Below are 22,721 nucleotides of genomic sequence, written 5' to 3' on the forward strand. Positions count from 1 at the left end.
AAAACGTACCATGATGAAAAGTGTGTCGAGTCGACTGCTGTTGTGAGTTCCATGCAGGACCAGTCCCTGTGTCGAACCCAAAAAATCATGCCTTATCCCCGTACATTCTGCCGCAAGTATCACGTCGCAGTTGGGAGGTACGAGGCATGCTTTCTCGAGAAGACCGAGCCGCAGTGGTTGTCGTGTGGTGCAGAACAAGAGGAAGTGAAAGAGCTGCGAAAAATTTCCAGATTTAAACATCGAAGCTCCAGTCTCCACCAGCTCCGAAGCTCCGCCAAGAGTTCGGTGGGACATTCACTTCACGTGACCCAGCGTCAGCTGTCTGGCCAATCACAGTATGACCCTAAGCTTGGCGGTCCCAATTTTTCCGCCCACAGAGTCCGGAATATCCATTCGGCCTGGGGTAAATTTCACGAACGTCTGTTGAAACCTCTTCTTGATTTTTGAGACCGACCAGCCAGCGCCAAATCCGCCCAACGAACGATCCGTCAACAGTCGATCACCACCTCAAAAACCACCAGCCAAAATGGGTCGTCTTCACTCCAAGGGAAAGGGCATTTCTGCCTCCGCCATCCCCTACTCCCGCAACCCCCCCGCCTGGCTCAAGACCACCCCCGAGCAGGTCGTTGATCAGATTTGCAAGCTCGCCAAGAAGGGTGCTACCCCCTCCCAGATCGGTGTCATCCTCCGTGACTCCCACGGCGTTGCCCAGACCAAGGTCGTTACTGGTATGTTTTTGAACGATGGGAAATACTGGAGAAGCGAGTGTAGAATATGGTGCTGACTTTGAGACCATAGGCAACAAGATCCTCCGTATCCTCAAGAGCAACGGTATGTCGTGAACAGCACTCACCCCTCCCAGGAATACCTCTAGACGAAAGCGCAACGAGACACCGGTCTGCTCGAGACGTCGTCCTCGGCTTCCCCGTCCGTTCGATCGAGACGAGCAGCGGCCTCGGTTGACGCCAGGTGGATAAAAGACTACAAGAGATGGAAATATATTATGCCTCTGTTTGGTCATGTGCTGACAGAGTGATGGAATTGCAGGCCTTGCCCCCGCTCTTCCTGAGGATCTCTTCGTAAGAACGCCCCAAATCCCTAACATGTATAAATTTTGCTGACTCTCCCCCTCAGTCCCTGATCAAGAAGGCTGTCGCTGTCCGCAAGCACCTTGAGCGCAACCGCAAGGACAAGGACGGCAAGTTCCGCCTTATTCTCATCGAGTCCCGTATCCACCGTTTGGCCCGTTACTACAAGACCGTCGGTGTTCTCCCCCCCACCTGGAAGTACGAGTCCTCTACTGCCAGCACCCTCGTCGGTTAAGCGATGAGACGGTGATTACGGCCGAGCCGAGGAGAGTTGAACCTCTCGGTGAGGTGGTATTGGGTGGTGATATGGATCTCTTGGTTGGGAAAATAACAAATACCCCTTGTGTATCTTTTGCAGGTTTGGTAAACCACACGGCCATACGGAGTCGGGGAGTCACGGGGAATGGAAAGGAAACTTGCATTTCACGGCTAGATCTTTTTATACAAACTGCGAATTGCACAGGAGGGTATCCAAGTTCATATCATGTCAAGTGTGGTGTCTGAATTGCATGTGCCATGCCGAAGTCAACCTTGATGATAACACGTCGCAATGCTTTGCTTTTCATTGCTGCAGTCCAAATGCCAATTCGGTGTCTCCTATGTTAGAAATTGCAATGACCATTCGCCCGAACGCCATATTTCCCGTCCATAGCCGCCTTTTCCTCTTCATGAAGTGAACCTTGCCCATTTCCCGCAGTCGCCTCTTATTTTCGCATTTCTTACAGCGCGGTCGGTGACATCGCGAAGAAATTCTACTCCCCCTTTTGCCCTCCCTGCTGCTCAATCACGTTGCTTCTCTGGAGGAGATACTCCCCCAGGACTCTCAATGGGTCTTTTGGTCTGTCATTGTACTATCAGTCACTTCGCCCTTCTCGCCTGCCATACACTCAGTGGGACAAGAGGACTTACTGCTCCCTGGCAACGAGCTTCATACCCTCCAGCAAAACACCCGTGATCTTGGAGTTGATGTACTGCCTAACTGGCGCGCCGTGGAGAGGGGGTTCAGAGGGCATCGGGATGGTAGTTGTTTGAGCGGTGGTGTTGGTTGGAGGGGGGACAGTAGCTTGTTGTTCTGGTGGGTGAACGGAGGTTGCGCGCGAGTTGGAGGCTGTTGCTGGCGCGGTGAAGCCTGGGATGTGGGGGAGAGGGATTGGGGTGGTTGTTCGGGGTGTTGGGGTGCTGCTGTGGGGAAGCGGAGGGGGTTGCTGTTGTTGCTGTTGCTGCTGCTGCTGCTTGGGAGGGAGAGGCACTGTTAGAGATTTGTCGCTGTAAGGGGATGGGAAGGGAGACGTACTGGGGCTGATGGCGCATCGGTCATGGGGGTGTCGATTGATGGGTTGACAAGGCCATTTGTGGCTTCTGGGAGAGGAGGTTGTTGTTGATCTGCCATTGTTGAGATTTGTGGGGCGGGTGTATATAGGTCTTGAACAAACAGAGTGAGGGTTGGCGGTGACAAGTCTCGGCGACAAGGTAGCTTGTCATGATGCGATTGCGATTTGCGATTTTGGTGGAGGAGCTCTCAGTCTGGAAGCTCCAGCTTCGGTTCGTGCTTTGCGCAAATTGCCCCACCTTTGTTGACACGCAGTCACGGGATTTGGTGTTAGCTTGGCTTTTTGGCTCAATGATTTGGACAGGGGGGTTCGCGCTTTCGTCCTTCTGCCTGGTTTGCATTTTTTTGGTGGAATGGCTTCCGAAAATGCACGGCTAGAGTGAGGACATGCAACCTTCTTTCTCTTTTTATCCACCATGATACCACAGAGCCTTGGTTCTGTTTCTTCTCTGATACGCAATGGATCGTTTTGTGCAGCGATCCAAGTCTAGCACGAGCCGGTCACCGCTTGCCACTGGATCCGGAAATTCCAACAAGAGGCCTGAGGGAGCTGCGCAACGGACTACTCCAACAAAACGGAGAAGGGTTGCCGAGCCGAAGGAGAGCGGTGATGAAGACGATGAATTTGACTTGCCAACCTTGACCAAGAGTGTCAGGGACAGCGAGGATGAAGCTCCCAAAATGCCACCACGCCAGACAGCAATTGAGAGCTCTTTGCCGGCTGTCCCGATAGATAAAGAAGCGATAGAGCAGTATGAGGCCATGCGCTCCTCTCAACCACAGATCGATGAAGACAATACCACTACCAGGTTCGAAAAGCGGCAATGGGTCCCAGGAAAGAGCTCTATCTATGTCGATGCCTTCAACCTTGCATTGGAGACCGTCTTGGAGGATGAATCGCCTTTGTTTGATATCAAAGAGAACCATGTCTTTGAGCAATGGCGAGGCTTGAGCTATGAGACTCAGTATCTGTGCGTGCAATTTCAGTCCATCATCCATACCACTTTCTGACAAGGTACAGGTATGTACGTCTCTTTCTGCGCAAGACTGCCTCTTGGCATCGCGTGGAACGGCTGCAGTCTTCTTACAGCAACGATATCACCGATGTTGATCTTGCTATTGAGAACCTTTTGGAGCCCCGGGAGTTGCCAGGTGACAGCAATAATTCTCCAGAAGAGACACGATCTGAGGGTCTCGAAGTGTGGTCATTGGGCGACACTTTTACCTTTGCGGATGACTCTCAAGAATACATCAAAACTATGGCAGACGCCACTCCGTTGTTGAGTCTTGACGAACTCAAGGCACTTGCAAAGGATGCCAAGGTTAAGGGGAAGAACAAAGCCGATCTAGTCAAGGCGCTCTGTCACACAAGTGCTCGACAGGCCGGCTTGCTGTCCTTGGGACTAAGTCGGCAAAATACTAATGAATCGATAGCCTCGCGAGACCAGGAGCCAGAAGACAATCAAGAAAAAACGGAAGTAAACAGGGATTCTCACTTTCTCAGGAAGATACTTGCTACCACAGGGCCACTCATCAGGCTCTCCGAGCCCATCTTCAAACTCTTCGAGCGTGTTCATCTGGTCTTCTACCGGTCAACCGAATGGACCGAGAACTCACTGACGGCGATCATCCTGGCTAAGATTGCACGAAGGAACTACCCAGACTATATCGTCTGCAGATCCTCCAACATATTCGACTCCCGCCAAAGCCTCCTGGAGTTCGAGCTCTCGATGCGCAAAGACTTCGAGGTGGACAAGGTTCTCGAGTTCAATGGCCCACCAGGTGAAGCAGGTTTCCTAAAGGTCCTCGAGATCTTTGAGGGCATAGCTGAACGATGGAGAGAACTTCTCAGGCAGGAACAGCACCGCGAAAACCATGTATACGAGTTTGGCGAAGGGAGTTACCTTCGTCGGTTCAACGCAGCTCACGCCTTCACTCGGGTCGCTCACAAAGCTGCCTACGTCCTTGGCCGTCTACACCGATATCGGGAAGAACACGCGCTTCTCACCGAATTACTCAGTCAGCATCTCTTCCATCCAGCCCGCCGCGGATCGTGGTATCAACGCAAGGCCTTACTGGAGGAACGGTACATGTGGGAAGTGGATCCAGACCCTGTGTCAACCAGTCCCGAAACTCAGAAGAAGCACTGGCAACAGATTGCCCTCATCACCTGCGAGACGGGACTGGAGGATAGAGACTGCCACCTGATCTATCACTACGACCTCCAAAAGCGCCTTCTCAAGCTTGAAAAGAGATTACGGGTGCCACGTCGTCTGCAGCATGACTTTGGTCATGTGAAGCTACGGGAACCGGAAGAGCATAACGTTCAGGGCATCCAGTTGGTCCGAGATGGCCCGGATCCCAAAGGCAAGAACGGCCGCGGCCTGAGCACCAAGACGACGTGGCTCGACGAACTAGGCGAGCTTGACGAGGATGGAGAACCAGCTCATGTCAGTGTTGAGGAGATGTGCCTATCATACTATCGCCACGAGGGCTGGAAAGGCTACCACAGTGAAGGTGGAATTCTCCGAACATTGTTTGCTTACTTGTTCTTCGACATCTTATTCGTCTATGTTCCCAATGTTTTCCAGACGGCTTTCCAAACATGCCCCCTCGATCTCCACACGGATGCATTCTACCCAGCCCGGGCCAGTCAGATCAACCATCGGCTTGTCGAGATTGCCAACGGTGGTGGCGAGAAGATTTTGCGGGAGGTTTACGAGCGGGAGCATGAGAGGCAAACCTGCGTTGTAGGCTTGAACTGGGACTTTGAAATCGAGGACTTGGTAGAGTTGGTCTCCTGTTTCAACAGGGCTGCCCTTGCTGCCGTATGCAAAGTCATGTCAGAAGACTATAGGGCACGCGGAGGCGGCGTGCCAGATCTCGTGCTGTGGAGGACAGCCGGAGACGAAGCCCAAACCAATCGAGATGGCATCAACAACAACATTGACCGAAAAGGAGAGGTCATGTTTGTCGAAGTCAAGAGTGCAAACGACCGCCTCAGTGATACACAACGACTATGGATCCACGTACTCACAGGCGCAGGAGTGAGGGTTGCGCTGTGCAATGCCGTGGCACGAGAGGTGCGAACATTGCTGTGATGGAAACAACACATCACATTGTTTCTCGGCCCTACTGGAGGACATCACGCTCCCCCGTCGAAGTGTGACAAGATGGAAATAGCAACATGCGTTCCTTGGTCCTGGGTTCGTCACGGAGATACCGAGCAATATCATATGGCTACTAACCTCAAGCACTCCATGCGGCACAGCTTCAAGGGCTCTAGCGGAGAGACCATCGCCGGGTTAGAGTTGGGATGCATGGTAGCACACGTGGAGGCCTAGGAAACACAAGATCACAGAGTCCCAAATATAGGAAGTTCATCACGACGGTTCGTTTCAAAACGTTCTACCCGCCTTCGAAACATGCAGATGCAGAGATCCCGTCGGCGTCATGATTCAGGGGATTGATTCGACGTGAGAGACCCCCGGATTCGTTTCAGTTTCAGATTGTGGGTTCCGTTTCAGTCGAATTATCCCTCTTGCCCTTCCACTCGGCTACGGCTTCGTCACATTCTCTCGAGATTGGACTTTGTCCTTGGGTAAAATACGCAAAAAGATACAATCTAATCTCTTTCGCTTGGGTGGGCTCTCTCGAGGGCAGACTCCCCAGATCATCTTCTGCACGGTCAGTTTGGGGGGAAGGGCCAATGAGATGCGGTAGCTGGGAATTTCCGGAGTGCTTTGCTGACGCGCGCTGCGCACACCGAGAGACCGCATCTGCTCACCCTGGCTTTTCTCCAAGGTGGTGTCCTTTTCAAAATCAGGGCCATTGCGGGAGATTGTCTGTCTCTGGGCTAGCTTCCTCAGCCGAATTCCGATGCAAAAGATGCCGTCAACCGCTCTCTTGCAGGAGGAAAAAGATGCCTACCTACGGAGCAGGGCTTCGGGGAGGAGGGTGCTTACTACGCAACAGCAAGCTCTGTGATATCTCGATATGAGCCAGATCACCGGGACAGCGAACAGGAAGCTAATAGCAGCAAACGAACACCTAGAATCTAATCATTCTTGATAACCCCCTATCCCGATGATCATCAGCGTTCCAGCCCTTTCATCCTAGCGAAAAGAAAAAAAGTCCATCTCAAACAGCCAGCTTCAAAGATGCGGTCCGGACACAGTCCCGCCGGGCGCTGTCCTGCCGGGCGCTTAACTCCCCCCCAAATCCAGCCAATCACGGCGTCCGCGCCAGGGGGGATAAGCTGCAAATGCAGTGACGACACACACGGAAAGAGGAACAAATTTTGGAGAGAGAGAGAAAGAGAGGAGGGCAAAGATGCTGCCCCACTCTGCCTGTTGAGTTGAGCGCTTAGCTACCCTGGTTGTTACTGGGGAGCGGACCAGTCACGGCGGCCCGTGGGGCATGACCATGTGGGCGGATTTTTATGGGGATTTTGCGCTAGGGGGGCAAGGCTAGGCTGTTCTGGGGTAGGTAGGGGTGTTGCTGCTTTAAGAATTTGGGTTGGGGGGGAGGGAGGAGGCAGCTTGGGATGCTCGCTGCCGAGCACTTGGTACCGCAGTTTTGTTCTCATCACCTTCAAGAAAAGATCATAAAAGTCCTAAGAATAGTTTTGTGTTTGACGAAGGAGAAGGACTCTTGAATGAAGATCATCAAAAGCAGAAACTACGCGTTGCGTACTATAACCGCCTTGCTGCTGCTGCCCCTCATCAAATCTCAAAGCTCCAAAATGACACCAACCACTTAATAACACCATACGTAGCATCCAGCTTGTCACCTGCCTGTCACTTTTGCTTGTCTGCCTCCTCCTCGACAAGCAAGCAAACCAACATGTTAAAATCTGGGCATTGCATGTCTAAGAAAGTTCAAGATTTTCGCCTAGACATTAGTAGAGAGATTAGATCCCGGCAAGTTTAAAGGTAGGTAGATGATGCACATGTGCGCAATACAACACCTGGTTGTGGGATCTGGCCGGCCCTGGAGATCATCACCACCAGCACCGCCAGGGACCAGCATAAAAATCTGGAATCAGTGTAATTTTAGGGTTTGTTTGTATCGAAGCTCCTGGGAAAAAAATCAATTTGTGAAAAAAGGGGCGGATGGAGAAATGGACCAAACAGCTTTTGCTACAGGCAGTGCTGTCTACGCCCGCCCATGATCGATAACACACTTCTCACACGAAAGAAAGAAAAAAAGAAAATGGAAACAGCAGGTACAAAGTATTTACTAGGAATCCCAACTTCATTCCCAATTCTCTTTCTGACAACCCGTGTGTCATACTCGAGAAAAGCTAGACAGACCTAAAGCCTAAGCTACACCCATCCAGTCCAGTCCAAAGCACAATCCCGGAAAAATTCCTGCCCCTCCAATCCATACATCTTCCTCCTTCTCCCAACAGGTATTGGTATCGATAAAAAAAAAATGACGCCGCCCTGCAACGCCAGATTGTCCGCCCCCCCCGTCTCCCTTTCTTTGCGCCTGGTGACCCCTTTCCATCATAAAGAAGTCTTGTCCTGTCCAGTAACTCCGACTAGATAGTAGTACCAATAGTGTGTTGTCCTCCTTGACGCCAGTAAAAGAAGAAAAAAAAAAGGAAGTTTTTGTAGCTGTGTTCGTCCATTCGTGAGATGATGAAGCCCTCCGCAAAGCGCTGTTATGTTGTGGTGTGTGGTAGTTGTGTAAAACAAAAGAGATGGCGGCGGTGGTGCTAATGGCTGGCTTGTGCGCAGCATCCGTGGTATTATTCTAACATGGTCCCGGTTCCTTGTGGCGGTAACATCATGTGGTTGGTTTCCATAAAGTTTCGCTCTTGGGACTTCATGACTTGGCGGCGGTGGTGCCGGCTTCTGGGTCGATCTTTCTTCTCTTGCCTTTTGGCGCTGGCGCCATTCTTGGTGTGTATGTCACTGTCCTTGTCACGACCTCACGAATATGTCGCACGCTCGATCTCGAATCCTTCTTTGCGTGCTTATGTGGGCTGTTCGTACTCGCGGCACCACCAGCAGGTGCGCTAGCGGCGGTGGTGGGCGTTTCCGGTTCTGCGGGGCGCTTCAAGCCAGGAGATAGCGCCAACCGTCGAGACTTGAGCGCCGCCTCCCAGTCAAACGCTGGTGACCTGACTGAGGCAGTGCTCAGTGGTGATCTTGGTGAGTAAAGGCCTGCGGTGGAAATGGCCGGAGAAGCAGGGAGCTTCATGCTTGGGAATACTGTTGCGTTCGCCCCAGCGGCGGGAGCAGAAAGCGGGCAGTTCGAAGAACCTCGTGGGGCGTTGGACAGCTTGATATCGATGGGAGCAGGTCTGGGAGTTTTTGTCTTTTCCACCTCCTCCTCTTTCACCTTGACTTCCTCGTCACACCCGCAGCTGAGATCTGAGCGTGCTGTTGATGGGCCACTGTCGATCTGTTCGCCCTTGTCCTTCTCTGAGTCATCAGAATCGGCTGTTTCGCTGCTGCTTGTACTGCTGGTGCTGAGATTGCTGCTGGCGGTGCTGACAGTGCTGGTTCGGTTCAGAACGGACTTTCCTGTCTGTGGTGGTGAGGCGAGAGCTGGTGAGACCATGGCCATTCCTCTGAGAAAGTCGGTATATGCTACCGGAGGTGTGATGGGCGTCTTTTGGAGGTCATGCTCAAGCTTGATGGTGGCGCTAAACGGAGCAGCGCTATACGGACCAGCAGAAAAAAGAGCGCTAAAGGGTCCGGCGGAAGGCAAACCGGCCGATGGGAGCGCAGAGGAAGGAATTGGGTCCCGGAAAGCCGATGTCCTGGAGACGGCCGACAGAGGAGTAGCTGAGGGAAGAGAGGTGGCAGACCGAAGCTCATGAGGCGGAGGCGGGATGTGTGGGAAGTTTGCCGTCTTGGGCGTCGATATCGTGAGGGTGGGTTTGGACGACATGATGGCGATGGTAGATGATCTGGCTCCGGGTGGGATGTTGTGTGTTTGGCGACCCGTCAACTCACCTCGAGGACCAAAGGTGAGAGAGAACTCCGGCAATGGTGAAGGGAAATCGGAGGTGCAGAAAGGGTGCAGGAGGGTGGGCAGGCAAATGCCTAAGTATATGAAGACGGTGAGGCGAGCCGGGGGAGGGTCAAACGGACGAGGGTCCGCCCTCGAAACAGCAGGCGCTAAGAGCAGCTCCCCCCGCGCAGGTGTTTAGGAGTTGTACCCCTGTATCTTTGAATCCCAGAGCAGTGGTCTGGGGACTCGGGGGGCTGTCTTTTGGGCTTCCCGGCTCACAGGTCAGCGGGAGCTAAGCAAGAGCCACTGTTATTCGTTTGTTCAGGTAGGCCGGCCCGCGATGAGGCCTGGTGGGGTGCGTGTTGAGAGTAGGGTTGATTGGATTGGTCTGAATAACAAACAAGACACAACGTGTTAGCCAGTGATGATCCGGGAAGTTGTCGTTTTGTGTATCCTTGCGGCAGAATCGTGGTGTAAAGCACCAGGACAGAAGGCAAAAGCTCAGAGAATGGGAAAAAGGTGAGTGTGAGCGAACAAGCACTGCTGTTGGACCAGCCCAATGTGATAGTTGCTTAAAGCAGCGCCAAATTAGGGGCCGGTCAGAGTGGGGCTTCCCTTGACAAGCGAGAAGCGACGAGTTGGACAGGGGCCGGGGCGGCAGTGATGTGCTGAAATGTGGGATATGCTTTGGTGTGACAGGGTTGCAGGTGAATGTCCGTGTGCCCTCTGTGTGCTTTGTTTCTCGTCCGCGCCTCGACGATGGAAAGAGAGAGAGAGAATATCTAGGAAGGAAAACTCTGCTTACCTTCTGAGTGCGGCTGAAAGGTAGGCAGACACGAATTGAAACTGAAAAGCAGGAGAGGGCAATATGTGATGCGTCTTTGGGTCAGAAAACTATCTACTTGAAGGGGGCCAAAGGCAGTCAGCGGTTACTCCTTTTGGGGGGCTAATTTGTTGCTTTACGGGCACTGGAAGCAACAGCTGGGTAAAACTCACAGAAACAGCTCGTCTGATCAGCCCGAGCCCCCAAAATCCACTTGGCAGGTGAGCGTCTGCGGAGGGAAAAGAAGAAGCACCAGAAGAAGATCGTGATGGCGTCGGGACTCAACCGCCTGGAGGTTCGAAAGACCGCGTGTGATTGGTCAAAACAACTGGAACCTGCAGCAGGGATGGGCGCTAAAGTTGTATTCTTAGCCCAGACGTTTGTGATTGGTCAGAACTTGCCGCTTACCAGAACAACGTCAACCACAGCAACGGCAATGGGTATCCCGACGACAGTTATCGTGAGCCTCTTCCTCTAAGTAGTACCGGACCGATTACGACAACTATTCGATAGAATGAAGCGCCAGATCAGCAGATCTACTGTGAGGGGTGGACAATGGTCCTGATGGCGCCGAGGTCTGATGTATCGATGCTCCAAAGGTGATATCGTTTGTTTGTGAAGGGTACGGAGGCATATGCTAAGTGTGTTGGACAGGAACACAAGGACTCATCTTTGGATGTAGCGGGAGCCAAATCCGTATATGTATGCGCGAATCAGCCTTTTTTTTCCCATAGCCGCCTAGTAGAGACTACGTCCCCCATCTGAGAATGCTACGTCCTGTATGCTCGATGGAGCGCGCGCCACGAGGTTTCCCGTCATGATTCACCATTTCCCGATGGCCAACTGGCGGCTCTTCTGAGATTTTGATATAGAAGCCGCGCTTAATCCTTCTCTGACCACCTTGTGGACCTGCCTTTCTCCAGGCCAACCGGCGGCGCGCGGCTGTAAACGCGCTTACAGTCGCAAAAGCTGTCTAGAATATGTCTGTTGGTTGGTGTATCAGAGACTGCTAGCTGGTACGTATCCTTCGCCGTTGAATCTAGTGAAGCTATTGGATCAGCAGTCAAAGGTCTTGGTGCTACCTTGTCCCTGCGAATATAACCTCGACAGAGCGCGCGCCTGCTCCTCCGGCAACCCTTTGGCAACTGGGCCTCATTGGAGGGTCTGGACAACCTTTGGATCCTTGAAGCGGTTTCTGGTGCCCGCGGCTCTCGTCGTCCTTCTTTTTTCTTGAGGGTATGCTTCGGGCACACCATTACTCCCGCTCATGGACTGAGAAGATGGTGGGCATGGCGAGTCCAAACATCGAACTTGAACTAGAATCGGTTGGCAGGATGTAATGGACACTGTTGGTTTCCCTGTTAGATCGAAAGCGTAGCCGCTATTGACTTTCCAACAGCTTTCCAAGTTCAAGGAGGATGCGGGTAGCCGCGTGAATCACCCTGTTCGACATCGCTGACCAGGTGGTCACGCCATGCCAGTGATACCGATGGTGCCGGTATTTTTCTCCGAGAAGGTCTCCATTGTAGGCCTGTGTCATGACGCTCGGTGCATTTCCATCCGTATTTGCTGATGTGACCTTCGAACATTGAGTTGAGTGTGAGCAGGAAAAAGCATGGGACTCACACCAAGTGCTTGATATACCCCGTCAAGTAGTTGACGCTCTTGAAACAGGAGCCAGCTACGCAAGATACACCGCTCTCCTTGGACAGAAACACCTGTTATCGAGACTTGGTTACAATTTAGACTAGGGTTGCGATCCTCTTCGCTTGTGAACAACTATGGTTTCCCAACATTCATGGCTTCGGCCAACGACTATGCTCGACACACGCCACTCATGTGCGCTCGCTCCTTCTCTGTGCAAGCCTGTATGTTGCTGGATCCTGCTGGCGTTACGAGCGCCTCCGAAGGATCTGTAACCTCACTTTCCTCTCGAAGGGGACCATCAGAATGGCCAGGCCCACCTGATACCCTTTGCTATGTAGGTGAGCGGCACCGTCCGCTCATCGGCCGAGAACTCTGCGGTTTAACCTCACATTTGGCCCATGGTGATGGGTGCTCATGACTGTTCTGAGCGGAGGTGTTCCCAACATGATGCAGCCCAGCATCACAATGACCCTGACCGCTTGTCCTGTGCCTTTGACATATGCCTCCAGAGGCCTTGCCATAAGGTAACCTAGCAGTAGTTCATGCACAAGGCGCAGTATTACTTCAGACCCCGGTCGTCCCAGGTAGGATTGGTCCTTGCTAGTTGTGTGTATGCCTGCTTGATTCCATTCTTGACTCAGGAGGAGCACTGATGGTTGTGCGACACCCTCGGCGAGGGTCAGACCTATTGTCTGAAAGACTAAGGGGCGTAAGGTAGTGTCGGACTTGGCCGGTGTTGTGACATCCAATATTATCGGCTGGGTCACCGCGAGGAACAAGGAGTTTGTAAGAACAGATCGGTTAAGTCGATGTCGTGGTACGGGCTGGCATCGAGGAGAACTTGAAGGCGGCAGCTCGGCTGCTCGAGCAGTATCTCTTGAAGTCAGAAATGGCTTCCCAGGAAACGCAATATTGTGGAGTTGAACGTACATGCCTGTTTGCAGCAGCGGCTGGTTTAACAACTCCTGGCCGAGAAGTTTCGATAACTGCCGACAAGCCGACCAAAAGACAAGTAAACAAATTGAGCGTGAATATAGTAAGCGGTTCCTGCCCTCATTTCGTTTGGGAAGAATCCAGGCAAAGAAGGCCAGGCACGAGAGAGGAGCGCCTTCCTCAGTCAAGTATCCAAAAGGTGTTGATAAAGCCTCGAGCTTGCACTTTGACAGGTCGCTCTTTCATCATTAACATTGGAAGGCCCTGACTCTTGCAGTGCAGGATTTTCTTTTGCTCTACCTTCCAGATCAAGCGCAGCACCGACCCGAGCCCTTTCCCTTACCAAGCAGGAGCTACATGCCCACAGCACCGTATATCCATGCGTAGAGACGGGAGCTATGGATGATTACATGATTCCGATCGAGCTTCGTGTGTCTAGCAATTCTACCTCCTCTCATTGCCCAGTATATCATAACGTGATGGCAGCTATTCGCTGACAAAGCCCACCGACCACCCCATTCCTACTCATCTTTTGAGGGACCACTCAGTCGACCTTGAAGGATGCCTGCCAGCCTTACCCTCGACAAAACCAGTTCGAAGTGGCGTTTGAACAGACCCTATCATGCCCCATCTTGTGTTCTCAATGCATTTCCGCTGTGTGAGTTGATTGGGCAGCAAGGCAATGATGCCCAATCGTCACAGAGCTCTGATCGGCAGTCAAACCACATCAACACCAAAGCTCATAGCCTGGTAAAACTCTCCAATTCCACAACAGGGCATTGCGTGGACGGCAACTCAGGTAGTTGGCATCCATGTCATGGAGGGTGAACATCCATTGAATGACGATTCCACAACAGGGGCTCACAGTCAGGACCTATCCATTTGTGTCGTTATGGGCGCGAAGCCAGAAGCAGACTTGCCACTTGGGGCTTGCAATTCCAGCCGTTCATCTTGCTCTGCCGTCTCCGCCTCGTCATGCGGAGGAGACAGCACGCTGCGATGTTAGACTCGGTGGCAGCTCAGCCGCCGGGTCTCCATCATCTCTCCACCCCATGACATCGGATCATCACAAGCTACGCTCAAGTCACAGTGGAGGTAGAACGAGCATATCACCCGGTGATGTCGTAGCAGTTTGGTAACTGAACCGGGCGGAAGTAGTACACCAGGTAAGAACAAGCCAAGCAGGATCATCTCATCATCAGCCCGAAATGAAGCCGACATCGTCGTTGCCACCGTCAACTTTCATTGCCCTTCACAGTTGTGAACCATGGAATGGACCGCGCAAGAATTCCCTTCAGCCTCATCTGAGACCAAGAACGATAGTCATGTTCTGGAACAAAATGGATTTCCACAGCTCATCAATGGCTGGCCCTGCTGGACTCATCCTGCCCAACCAATACGACAAGCCAACACCACCACAAGGCTTCCAGGTAAGCTCTAACGGGAAGATGTAGGAGGATAGATCTGGCCCTTTACAATACCTCCCATGTTTGACCCCAACCTCCCCGTTTCCTTGTCTTTTCGTCGTCAAGGACGTAAACAATCCCAAACTGTCGATATTGTCAGGAGGTGCCGGGACCAATCTGATAACCCACTCTGACACTCTAACCAATAATCTCCCCAGTACCCCCTCTTCAAATAACAAACATCTGACATTGCCAATCCCCCGGAGTACCTCCCCGTGTTTACGGTTACAGAAGGCACCTTAAAACGTGGAAACCAAGATATCTCCCCGCTCTCGCTGTCGAATGAGAGCCCAACGATCATCCTCTACACTTCTATTCGCTACACGGAAAGCAGCAGCTTTTCAGACGCCCCCCGTTGCGGGGAACCATAATGGAGGGAGCTTATTACTGGATGTGGAAAGGCTTTCCTTTTGACGATGAGAGTGAGGCTTGACGTTGGGTTATCAACATTCGTGATGTAAGGTTCTTGTGAAGCCCAAGACCTAGAGTCACGGGTCGGCTGATGGACAGGCAGAAATGGATAGAACCGGAGCCATACCGACAAGCCGGCCAACACAAGCCCATGGCAACAGCTGCACAGAAAGGGTCAAGTGATGCCATGCTATGCCTGCCTCCGAGCTCTTCGTCCTCAGCTCCGGCGTCGTACATACATTACATACAGACTCCACCAAGCCACATTCTATATGTTGTGGTATGCCAAAAAGAGCAAGATAAGAAAAGAAGTAATCAGATATCACGCAACACACACACACACACACACACATACACACACAGAAACCGCAGTCCTCCGAAGATGTTACCCACCCTCCATCGGCATCACCACCATCCCCATCGGGTAGAGTTCCGGTATTGTTTCAGCAGTCGAGAAGAAGCAAAGTATTAAAGCCTACGTAGCAAGCGAGACATGAAAGTAGTTCCGAGGGGTGTAAGAAATCCGGGGTAATCACCCCGTTGCCTTTGTGCAACCTGCTCCCGACCTTGAAGGTCCGTCCATCGGTCGAGTGTGTTCTCAAAGGTCCCTCATTCCGTTGCGCTCAAGGAACTTCTCCTCGCGATACGCCACGCGACCCGACCCATATCAAGACCAAGGCGCGGTATCAGATTGAAGGGGTGCAAGCAGAAAACATTATCAAGATGTGAAAAGCGAAATTGCATTACCAGCATCACAGCGTCTGTGTGTTTCGAGTTATCGCGGCAGAGAAGAAGAAGCGATATCATCATCATGGTGGTAATTTCTACGCGCCCTGTGGGAGATGAGAAACAGGCTTGCCCACGGGGGTTGTGAATCTGGTCAAGCGCGACATTACACATTTACAAAATTTGACCGGGGGGTTGTGGCGTGGTCGTCTTCCAAGAACTCTTCTATGAACTTGAGAATGACCCGCTGGTGTGAGTGTGTGACTGGTACTGTAGGATGAAACCGATAGGGCTCGGAGAGAGTGAGAAAATTCACCCAACCGCCAAATGGAAAAGGAACTTTTGGGAGAATGCTGACAGACCTACAGATTGGAACTTCCATGATGCTGGTCTTTCATCATTCCTTTTTTCTTGAAACACGGTACAGCTGGATAGAAGCGAGCGAGAGCGCCTTCCTATCCCGGAACAGTGGTAGGTGGTTGGGGGCACGGGATAGATGGAGGGGGAGGTGGACATGACCGAAGAAGATGGAGGGGAGTGACAGCTTTCGCGTGATTTGTTGTTCATGTTCACCAAGAAGTTCCGCGATTCGTCCCTCAGAAACGAAGAAGCCCAGTGAAATTCCTGAAACACGAGGAAAATCGCCCGTTACGGGTGATTTCTAACCAGTCAGCACACAACTTTGTGAGCCATTCTTGTCCAACCGACTCATCTACTCTCTGTTGTGAGAGGCTGTGTCTGGTCGCATGCACCGCCTCTTTTGCCCACGCCAAGCCAGCGTGTCTGCTCACTTCCGTGACGCGCAAGAGAAAGATCCGCCAGCAGCCGAGAGAGAGCTGCGAGAAAGTGGCGCAGCTGCAGGCTCTCCTCAAGTCTTCAACAAGAACAAGCAAGAGAAGGCTCCCACACCACATCCAGCCAGAAGAGACAACACATCTTGCGTTTGATGATACATTGTGTCGTCACCTGATCGGATTCGGTTTAAGGATTCATGCGGAAGATTGGGTGTGGGAGCCCTGCATCGAGTATACGATCCCTTCGTGTTTGCGATATATGGCCTCTTTTCTTATTCTGTAAGAGCAACCCTCATTGCCGACGTTATTAATAAGACCATCGAGTAAGTGCAGAAAACCATGTTCTCTTCGTTCACGGCCCAGTGATTTGCCAGGCCTGGGGTGGGAGGGCTCGGTCAATCTTTTCGCAGCGGAACTATACCGAACCTACGGCGCAGCGTTGCGTTCCACCCGGCACTGCGGGGGGAGGGGTAGTGTAGGAAGCCACGATGAGAACTGATGAGAGAATATCATGAGAAGCTGCAAAAACCCGCATGGGAATTCCGTGGATGTGTGATTGTGATCTGATGGAGGGGCTCGATCTTCAATGTCATGACAAACCACTTCCCGGTTGGCTTCGGACCGCTCATTCTCGTTTCATGGAACTTTGATGGTGATGTCGGTGGGTGCCGGGCTGTTTGTTCCAGCACCGAGATGCGAAGACGGCAGGCAAAGTGGAGCCGTGACAAGGCCATATCCATCACTGGCCCACACCGACTTTTGGGCTTGGTGGTTGAGCGCCGAGCGTCTTGCCTTTTTCTCAACCCGCGATGCGTTGGCCGCCAGTGGCCTCGTCACGCCTCCATCTGGCGCCGCTCCCTGCATCCCCGGCTCCTTGGGCTGGCGCCTTTCGCTGCGGGCCAAGCTTTCCCATCTTGACTGCATGTTTGCCTAATCCGGTGCTGTCAGTTCCCAAGTGCGTGGGAGCGTGCCATCATGAAGTCTGGAGCCTCTGTTGTTTTCCATGAAGCCTCTCGCTTGGATCGAGATAAGACATTGGCATCTCGTGCACGGACTGACGGGTGTTTATTAGTCGATGGTTGACAACAATTGACAGCCTGTCTAGCTAGGCCCCCTCCGTGCTCCCGCAAGGCCTCTCGAAAGACCGAATTCCTTATGTGACGTTGCTTGGACTAAATATAGTCTTGTCGAACAACACAGCAGTGTGTGTACAATCGAAGCTGGAAGAGTTGACTTACAGGTTCACAGCGTCTAGGTCTTACGAGTGAGTGAATCTCCGTCATGCCGATCGCTGGTCAGAGCCCAAAACACCCATCACCTGCTGGTCCCAGCCCGGTATAGCTTGGCCAGTTCCGAGCTGTCTTGAACCTCACAAGACATTTGTCGACTTTGGGTGCCGTCACCGGTCTGCCTCGCCAGCTGCCGACGACGAGGACACGCATTAAAGAAGTGCTTTTCCCTGTGATAGTCCGGCTGGCCCGTTGTCCGAATATGCTGACGTATCGTATCCGAAGCCGAGGACCCTCTCTTGAAGCTCTCAGCCTGGGGAAATAAGGTACTGCAGATTAATATTCCAAGAACAGTTCCGCGGCATCGCTCTGTGTCCACAGCTGGCCTGCCGTGGCCGACAGTGGTGTCTCGCTTGACGGGCCGCCCACCGCTTGCGTCACGTCATCCGCAGTTCAAAGAGAGCAGCAGAGCAAGAGTCGAGTGAGGTCGAAACGGACCGGATTGCTGCTTGATGTTTGGGACCTTGATACTGCGCCGTCCGTACCTCGTCGGGTTCAACCGCTGTCGTGCAAGGCCAGCCAGGCAAGGCTCTACACAGTACACGTCGAAGTACGGTGGTCTCATGGAATTGACGCGTCGGCGGTCGCGCCCAATCCTTCGTTGATTTTTGATTTTTTGTACGGGACAATGGAACAATACAACAACATCCAAGGTCGCAAGGCAGCCCCGCAAAGTTACGAGGTACCTTCCTGCCTCAACGCCCCTCTTCCCCGTTCGGAGCTGGACCCCTCTTTAAGTGAGGAGCACCCCGCCAGCCACAGCAAAATGGGCTGCGGGCCGCCCCACTTTGCGAGCTGATTCATCCAACCAAATCCTGCAGTTAAAGAACTCTGACCGCGCCCTCAAATCATCTTTCGGCTCTCCCTCGTCTCTCCTTCCTTTCCCTCGCACAACCAATCAACCACCCAATCATCCTCTCCACTTGTCAAGCGTTCCAGTGAGGGTGGGAAAAGCCAATCCAAGCCAATCCGACGAACCCAAAATTTCCATCAAATCAACGGCCGCCCTCGACCGCAAAAGCCAATACGGAGACAGCCCAATAAGCTGTCAAAGAAGAGAGAGCCGCAACCTGGCTCCCAAAGTCTAAATCGCGTTCCCTTCCCGTACGGATACCCCGCGCACCGCCCGTGGTGCAAACGCCCCCGGGGCCACCAAGCACCAAACCGCCGGTGACCGCCCGGTCGCCCGCCAGAAAGCCGGCGCTTTGCAGCCTGCCGATTCCTCCACGTCTCTACATATATCCCGTGCCCATTGCCTTGCGCGCAAGGAGTCAAGAGGCGCAGCTCAGCCCTGCAACTGACCTCCCACAGTACGTTTTGTCTTTCTTTCTGAGGTTGTTTCATGGCCTTTATCGGCTCGTGTCGCTACCATGGAAAAGCAGTGTGCATTTCCACCACAACATCCCATACTCATGGCCCAATCCCATCCTTTCCCTTCCCATCCCGCATTGTAGTGCCAAGCTGGTGCACAATGGCTTCCCCTGGTCCTGGCTGTCAGAAGATCGTCCTGTTAGGTTGTGATGCAATGCGCAGCCCAGCCCCCCCGTCAAGGCAGTCAAGCGAGTCTTGCACGCATCAGACCCCCCCGGGAGAACAGGATGAGGATGGCGGGTCATCGGAACCGGCCCTGTCCCCCTGCTTGAAAGAGGCAAAAGCCCACTCACACACACTTGCCACAGGCCATCGCTTGGGATCGATTTTTTTTTTTTTGTTTTGGGGAACGCATGATCGTCTGGTCCCCACCCAGAGTTTCCAGCCCAGTTTCTTAGTTCTCTGTTTTGCAGCCAGTCATCGATCGAGCGCAAAAAGGCACCCAGGACCTAGCAACTAACACGAGCAAATCAGCTTGCGCCCGCGTGAGTCCAGGAACTGAAATCAACACCATCTGCCACAGGAGACCTATCACCGTCGTCGTCGTCGCGATCACGCCCACCATTGGCCGTCGCGAAGTCCCGTGATAATTCCTATCTGCGGAGCCCAATTAACCCAGATCCCCCAGGCGTTCAATCAACGACGCTCCCCTTCAGGTCCATCGCGGCTCTTACCACTAGCTGCGACAGCTGCAATCTTGGTTGCTGCCGAAGCGGAGTGCAGCCTGTGAAACTACCTATCAAGCAACTGTAAGTTCATCTTGGACCTACCACGATGCGGTTCCAGTGTGTTAGTTCGCGGGGCTTCCCTTTCTTCCCGTCGGACGGCGCTTTGGTCTTCCCGCAGCTGCATACCACACCGTCGATATCTCTCCTGGCAGGGCAGCAAGGTGCTTCATTCTTTACCTTCGCGTGACCCCAGAGCTGCTCCTGTCTCTCGCACTTTTCTTTCTTTTTGCTTCAAAATGAAACTCTGAAAACTGACACATTTGCCAGTTCGGACAGCCGATACAGTAGCTTGCTCATCCGACACCCAACGAAATCGTTGGATTTGACCGGTATGTACACGCCTCTTTCTTCACTGTCTTATCCCAGTGTCACTCATGATCGATCCGGTCTGGCTGGCAACGGACGGCACGCCGGAACCCCTCAAATTCTGGCACACACACACACATACACACGTAATCACCGTAGCTCGGTAGAATCAAAGACCTGTCTAAGTTTAGACAGCCGGTCAATATCTTCATTGATGTTACCTGTTTGCCTTCCTTGTCAACCCTTTTTGAAACACACCACCGCCCTGGACAGAAGAGGTAGATCGAAGTTCAGGAGATGGAGGGTGTTTGGAGAGGGGTAATGACATGGGGGTTAGCCTTCCCTTTACCACCAGCCCTCTGCTTCCCAACCCAAAGGCTTGCAGCATCTATGTCTCCTGCCTGGGATTCCCCTACCGTTCCTTCACCCCTTCCTCTCTGGCGCTGATAACCCTTGCTGGGCTTTGGGAGCGCGCTGAGTTGGTTGGCAAGGTGGGCCCTTGGGTCGTGCATATTCCGTCATGCATGCCAGCGCATCAGACTGGCACTGGCCCAAGGCGCCAAAAAGCGAGACTTGACCACCACTCAGGCGCCCTCCTCCCGTCGAATCATCCTGGCCTCTCACTTATATGCCTTCTAGCAAAGACCCCCAGCACTAACATTTTCGATTTGGTAGACTGAGAGAGCCTGCGCCAACGCTGCGTCGTGCTCCCGTTGACAAGCTACCCGTCTCTTGTTGTTCAGACCGTTGGGCCGCGCGAGTCGGGAATTTCCCCAGGCTCGCCGTCACAGCATCGCAGAAAGCGCTCTCACGTGGCTGCGCTCACCCACGCCATCTCCCGAGAGGCCTTGGACTGAGCCACCCAAGTTTTGCCCCGCGACTACATCAGCCTGCATATGCTGTGGTGCGACCAATTGCACGGCACCCCTACCTTTTAATCGAGTGCCAACGCATCACTCCCAATAGATTGGGTGCACATCCAGCCCAATCCACAGGTACAGAGTGACTTTGGAGCTTAAACCCACACAGTGAGCCCAAATAGATCAAGGACCTGGCTTCTCTATCACCGGCCTTGAACGACTTTTGGCATCAACCCGAGTGGTAAACCAACCTTTCACAGTGCAACCGACACCTCTACTCTCTCATACCGCCCCACTATAATCGGATTCCTTCTGTCCCTGCGCTACTGATTATCGCGATTTGTTGCGATTCGTCTCGGCTTCTCGTCGGCACATACTCACAGGATGATGGAATACGCACAATATCAACAACAACCACAAAGCGCGCATTCGCAACCACTTATTCAGACAGGTTACCCGAGCTCTGCAGGCGGCAACAGCATCACCTCTCCAGCTCACGGAGTTCAAACATCCCCGATACTCCCTTCTCAGCATCAACAGCCCTCGCCCACGCAAACCCACAACATGTATCAAACTCAGTATGCCATGCCCCAGCACAACATGCAATATGCTGTGCCGGGGATCCAAGCAGCTGCCATGGCCGCCACTGCTGCTGCTTCTGGATCGTCATATCCCTACATGTCCTCGGACCCAAGTCTGCAGCAGTCGCCAAGGATGTCTGGTGTTAACCCTAAGAAGGATGGCAGGACAGGCCCTCGTTCGCCTCAGCAGATGAACAGCATGCCGCAGCAAAGACGACTCAGCCAGGTTAACAGCCCGGGTGTTCCCAATGCGCCAGCCATGCTCAACCATGCCGGCCCACGCTCTACCATCCCGCCCCCGATGACTGCGGCGCAGCAGATGCCCCCGCCACAGTCCCCCGAAATCGCTTCCGGAGCCGTTGAGGAGTCGCCATTGTATGTCAATGCTAAGCAATTCCACCGGATCCTGAAGCGCAGAGTAGCCCGGCAAAGGTTAGAGGAAGCGCTGCGTCTTACCAGCAAGGGCCGCAGACCTTACCTCCATGAGTCTAGGCACAATCATGCCATGCGGAGGCCCCGTGGACCCGGTGGGCGGTTCCTGACAGCCGACGAAGTGGCCCAGATGGAAAAGGACAAGGCAAATGGTGTCGAGACCAAGTTCGAGGACACGGCGACAAAGACATCCACGGGTGCCTCGAAAAGAAAATCAGACGGAGGCTCTGCGCCTGCGGCCAAAAAAGCGAAAAGAGCCAACTTGACACCCGAAGATGAAGAAGACGAGGAGTGATAGGGGAGTGGTGGCGTTTTTATTTGGCGTGGGCGAAAGAGAAAAAAAGACGGGATGTGTTTCCCACTCTATACCCAGTATTTTCTTATGTTGAAAGAAAGGTCATGATGTTATGACAGCCAACCTACTCTTGTTTACTCGAAATATTGGGATTGCGTGAGCAAACAACCGGACTGGTTCTGTTTTTGGCGAGGAGTAGGAGTCTTGGGGGGGAAGGGGGGGTGATGTCGTGTGTTTTACACTTGATCCTTCTTCAGATTGGGCAACGATACTTCCTTTTTATTTTATTTTTCTTATTGGGGTGTTTTATAAGCGCTTTTGCATCGACACACCGATGGGGCCTTTTAGTCCTTCCTGTTTCCTCTTTTTACTCTTCGAATACACTTCGCCTCACAGCAGCAAACCAAAGCATAGCGTTCGGTCTCGGTCGGTGGGAAACTCACGGGGTGTGGGACGGGTCGGGGAGAGGCAGGACAGGAGAATGGGAATACCGGTGTTTTCACTTTTTTCCTATTCTCTGAAATCATCTGGAATGGAAAGGAAAGATTGCACAAATATTTTATGAAATGGGTCACGACGGGATACCCCCCTTTTTTTTTTTTTTTTTTTTTTTTTTTTTCTTCGCAACATTGCGCCCGCGCCTTTTTGTTACTTTATGTTCGCAACACATAT

General features: G+C 52.8%; 5 protein-coding genes across 5 annotated transcripts; 3 read left to right on the plus strand and 2 right to left on the minus strand.

The window, feature by feature from the left end:
* Positions 1-307: 307 nt before the first annotated feature.
* RPS13 (ribosomal 40S subunit protein S13) lies at positions 308-1,556 on the plus strand. Its single transcript, XM_062886218.1, has 4 exons — positions 308-728; positions 799-831; positions 1,048-1,079; positions 1,135-1,556. The coding sequence occupies exons 1-4, from the start codon at positions 527-529 to the stop codon at positions 1,321-1,323; spliced, it is 456 nt and encodes a 151-aa protein (XP_062749276.1). The 5' UTR covers positions 308-526; the 3' UTR covers positions 1,324-1,556.
* Positions 1,338-2,627, minus strand: SDC1 (COMPASS (complex proteins associated with Set1p) component). The gene is made up of 3 exons (XM_062886219.1): positions 2,383-2,627; positions 1,998-2,332; positions 1,338-1,928 (listed from the first exon to the last, which is right to left on the minus strand). The coding sequence occupies exons 1-3, from the start codon at positions 2,476-2,478 to the stop codon at positions 1,841-1,843; spliced, it is 519 nt and encodes a 172-aa protein (XP_062749277.1). The 5' UTR covers positions 2,479-2,627; the 3' UTR covers positions 1,338-1,840.
* On the plus strand, positions 2,398-5,990 carry QC762_117830 (uncharacterized protein). The gene is made up of 2 exons (XM_062886220.1): positions 2,398-3,389; positions 3,440-5,990. Exons 1-2 carry the CDS (start codon positions 2,878-2,880, stop codon positions 5,517-5,519), a joined length of 2,592 nt encoding a protein of 863 aa, XP_062749278.1. The 5' UTR covers positions 2,398-2,877; the 3' UTR covers positions 5,520-5,990.
* A 2,260-nt stretch (positions 5,991-8,250) lies between these two features.
* QC762_117840 (uncharacterized protein) lies at positions 8,251-9,324 on the minus strand (the record flags this gene model as incomplete). Its single annotated transcript, XM_062886221.1, has 1 exon — positions 8,251-9,324. The coding sequence occupies one exon, from the start codon at positions 9,322-9,324 to the stop codon at positions 8,251-8,253; it is 1,074 nt and encodes a 357-aa protein (XP_062749279.1).
* Positions 9,325-18,104: 8,780 nt separating this feature from the next.
* Positions 18,105-22,049, plus strand: HAP2 (Transcriptional activator; the record flags this gene model as incomplete). Its single annotated transcript, XM_062886222.1, has 4 exons — positions 18,105-18,213; positions 18,522-18,786; positions 19,843-19,904; positions 21,193-22,049. The coding sequence occupies 4 exons, from the start codon at positions 18,105-18,107 to the stop codon at positions 22,047-22,049; spliced, it is 1,293 nt and encodes a 430-aa protein (XP_062749280.1).
* Between the last annotated feature and the right edge of the window lie 672 nt (positions 22,050-22,721).

Source organism: Podospora pseudocomata (genome assembly GCF_035222375.1).
Source record: "Podospora pseudocomata strain CBS 415.72m chromosome 1 map unlocalized CBS415.72m_1, whole genome shotgun sequence".
NCBI classification, from domain to species: Eukaryota; Fungi; Ascomycota; class Sordariomycetes; order Sordariales; family Podosporaceae; genus Podospora; species Podospora pseudocomata.

What these genes read in the sequence shown, in the direction of transcription:
- RPS13 (XM_062886218.1), top strand. Translation starts at nt 527, where the DNA reads ATGGGTCGTCTTCACTCCAAGGGAAAGGGCATTTCTGCCTCCGCCATC. An exon ending in CCAGACCAAGGTCGTTACTG is followed by an intron (nt 729 to 798) that starts GTATGTTTTTGA and finishes TTGAGACCATAG; the next exon opens with GCAACAAGATCCTCCGTATC. An exon ending in CCGTATCCTCAAGAGCAACG is followed by an intron (nt 832 to 1,047) that starts GTATGTCGTGAA and finishes ATGGAATTGCAG; the next exon opens with GCCTTGCCCCCGCTCTTCCT.
- SDC1 (XM_062886219.1), bottom strand. Translation starts at nt 2,478, where the DNA reads ATGGCAGATCAACAACAACCTCCTCTCCCAGAAGCCACAAATGGCCTT. An exon ending in CCGATGCGCCATCAGCCCCA is followed by an intron (nt 2,333 to 2,382) that starts GTACGTCTCCCT and finishes CTAACAGTGCCT; the next exon opens with CTCCCTCCCAAGCAGCAGCA. An exon ending in AAGCTCGTTGCCAGGGAGCA is followed by an intron (nt 1,929 to 1,997) that starts GTAAGTCCTCTT and finishes GTACAATGACAG; the next exon opens with ACCAAAAGACCCATTGAGAG.
- QC762_117830 (XM_062886220.1), top strand. Translation starts at nt 2,878, where the DNA reads ATGGATCGTTTTGTGCAGCGATCCAAGTCTAGCACGAGCCGGTCACCG. An exon ending in AGCTATGAGACTCAGTATCT is followed by an intron (nt 3,390 to 3,439) that starts GTGCGTGCAATT and finishes GACAAGGTACAG; the next exon opens with GTATGTACGTCTCTTTCTGC.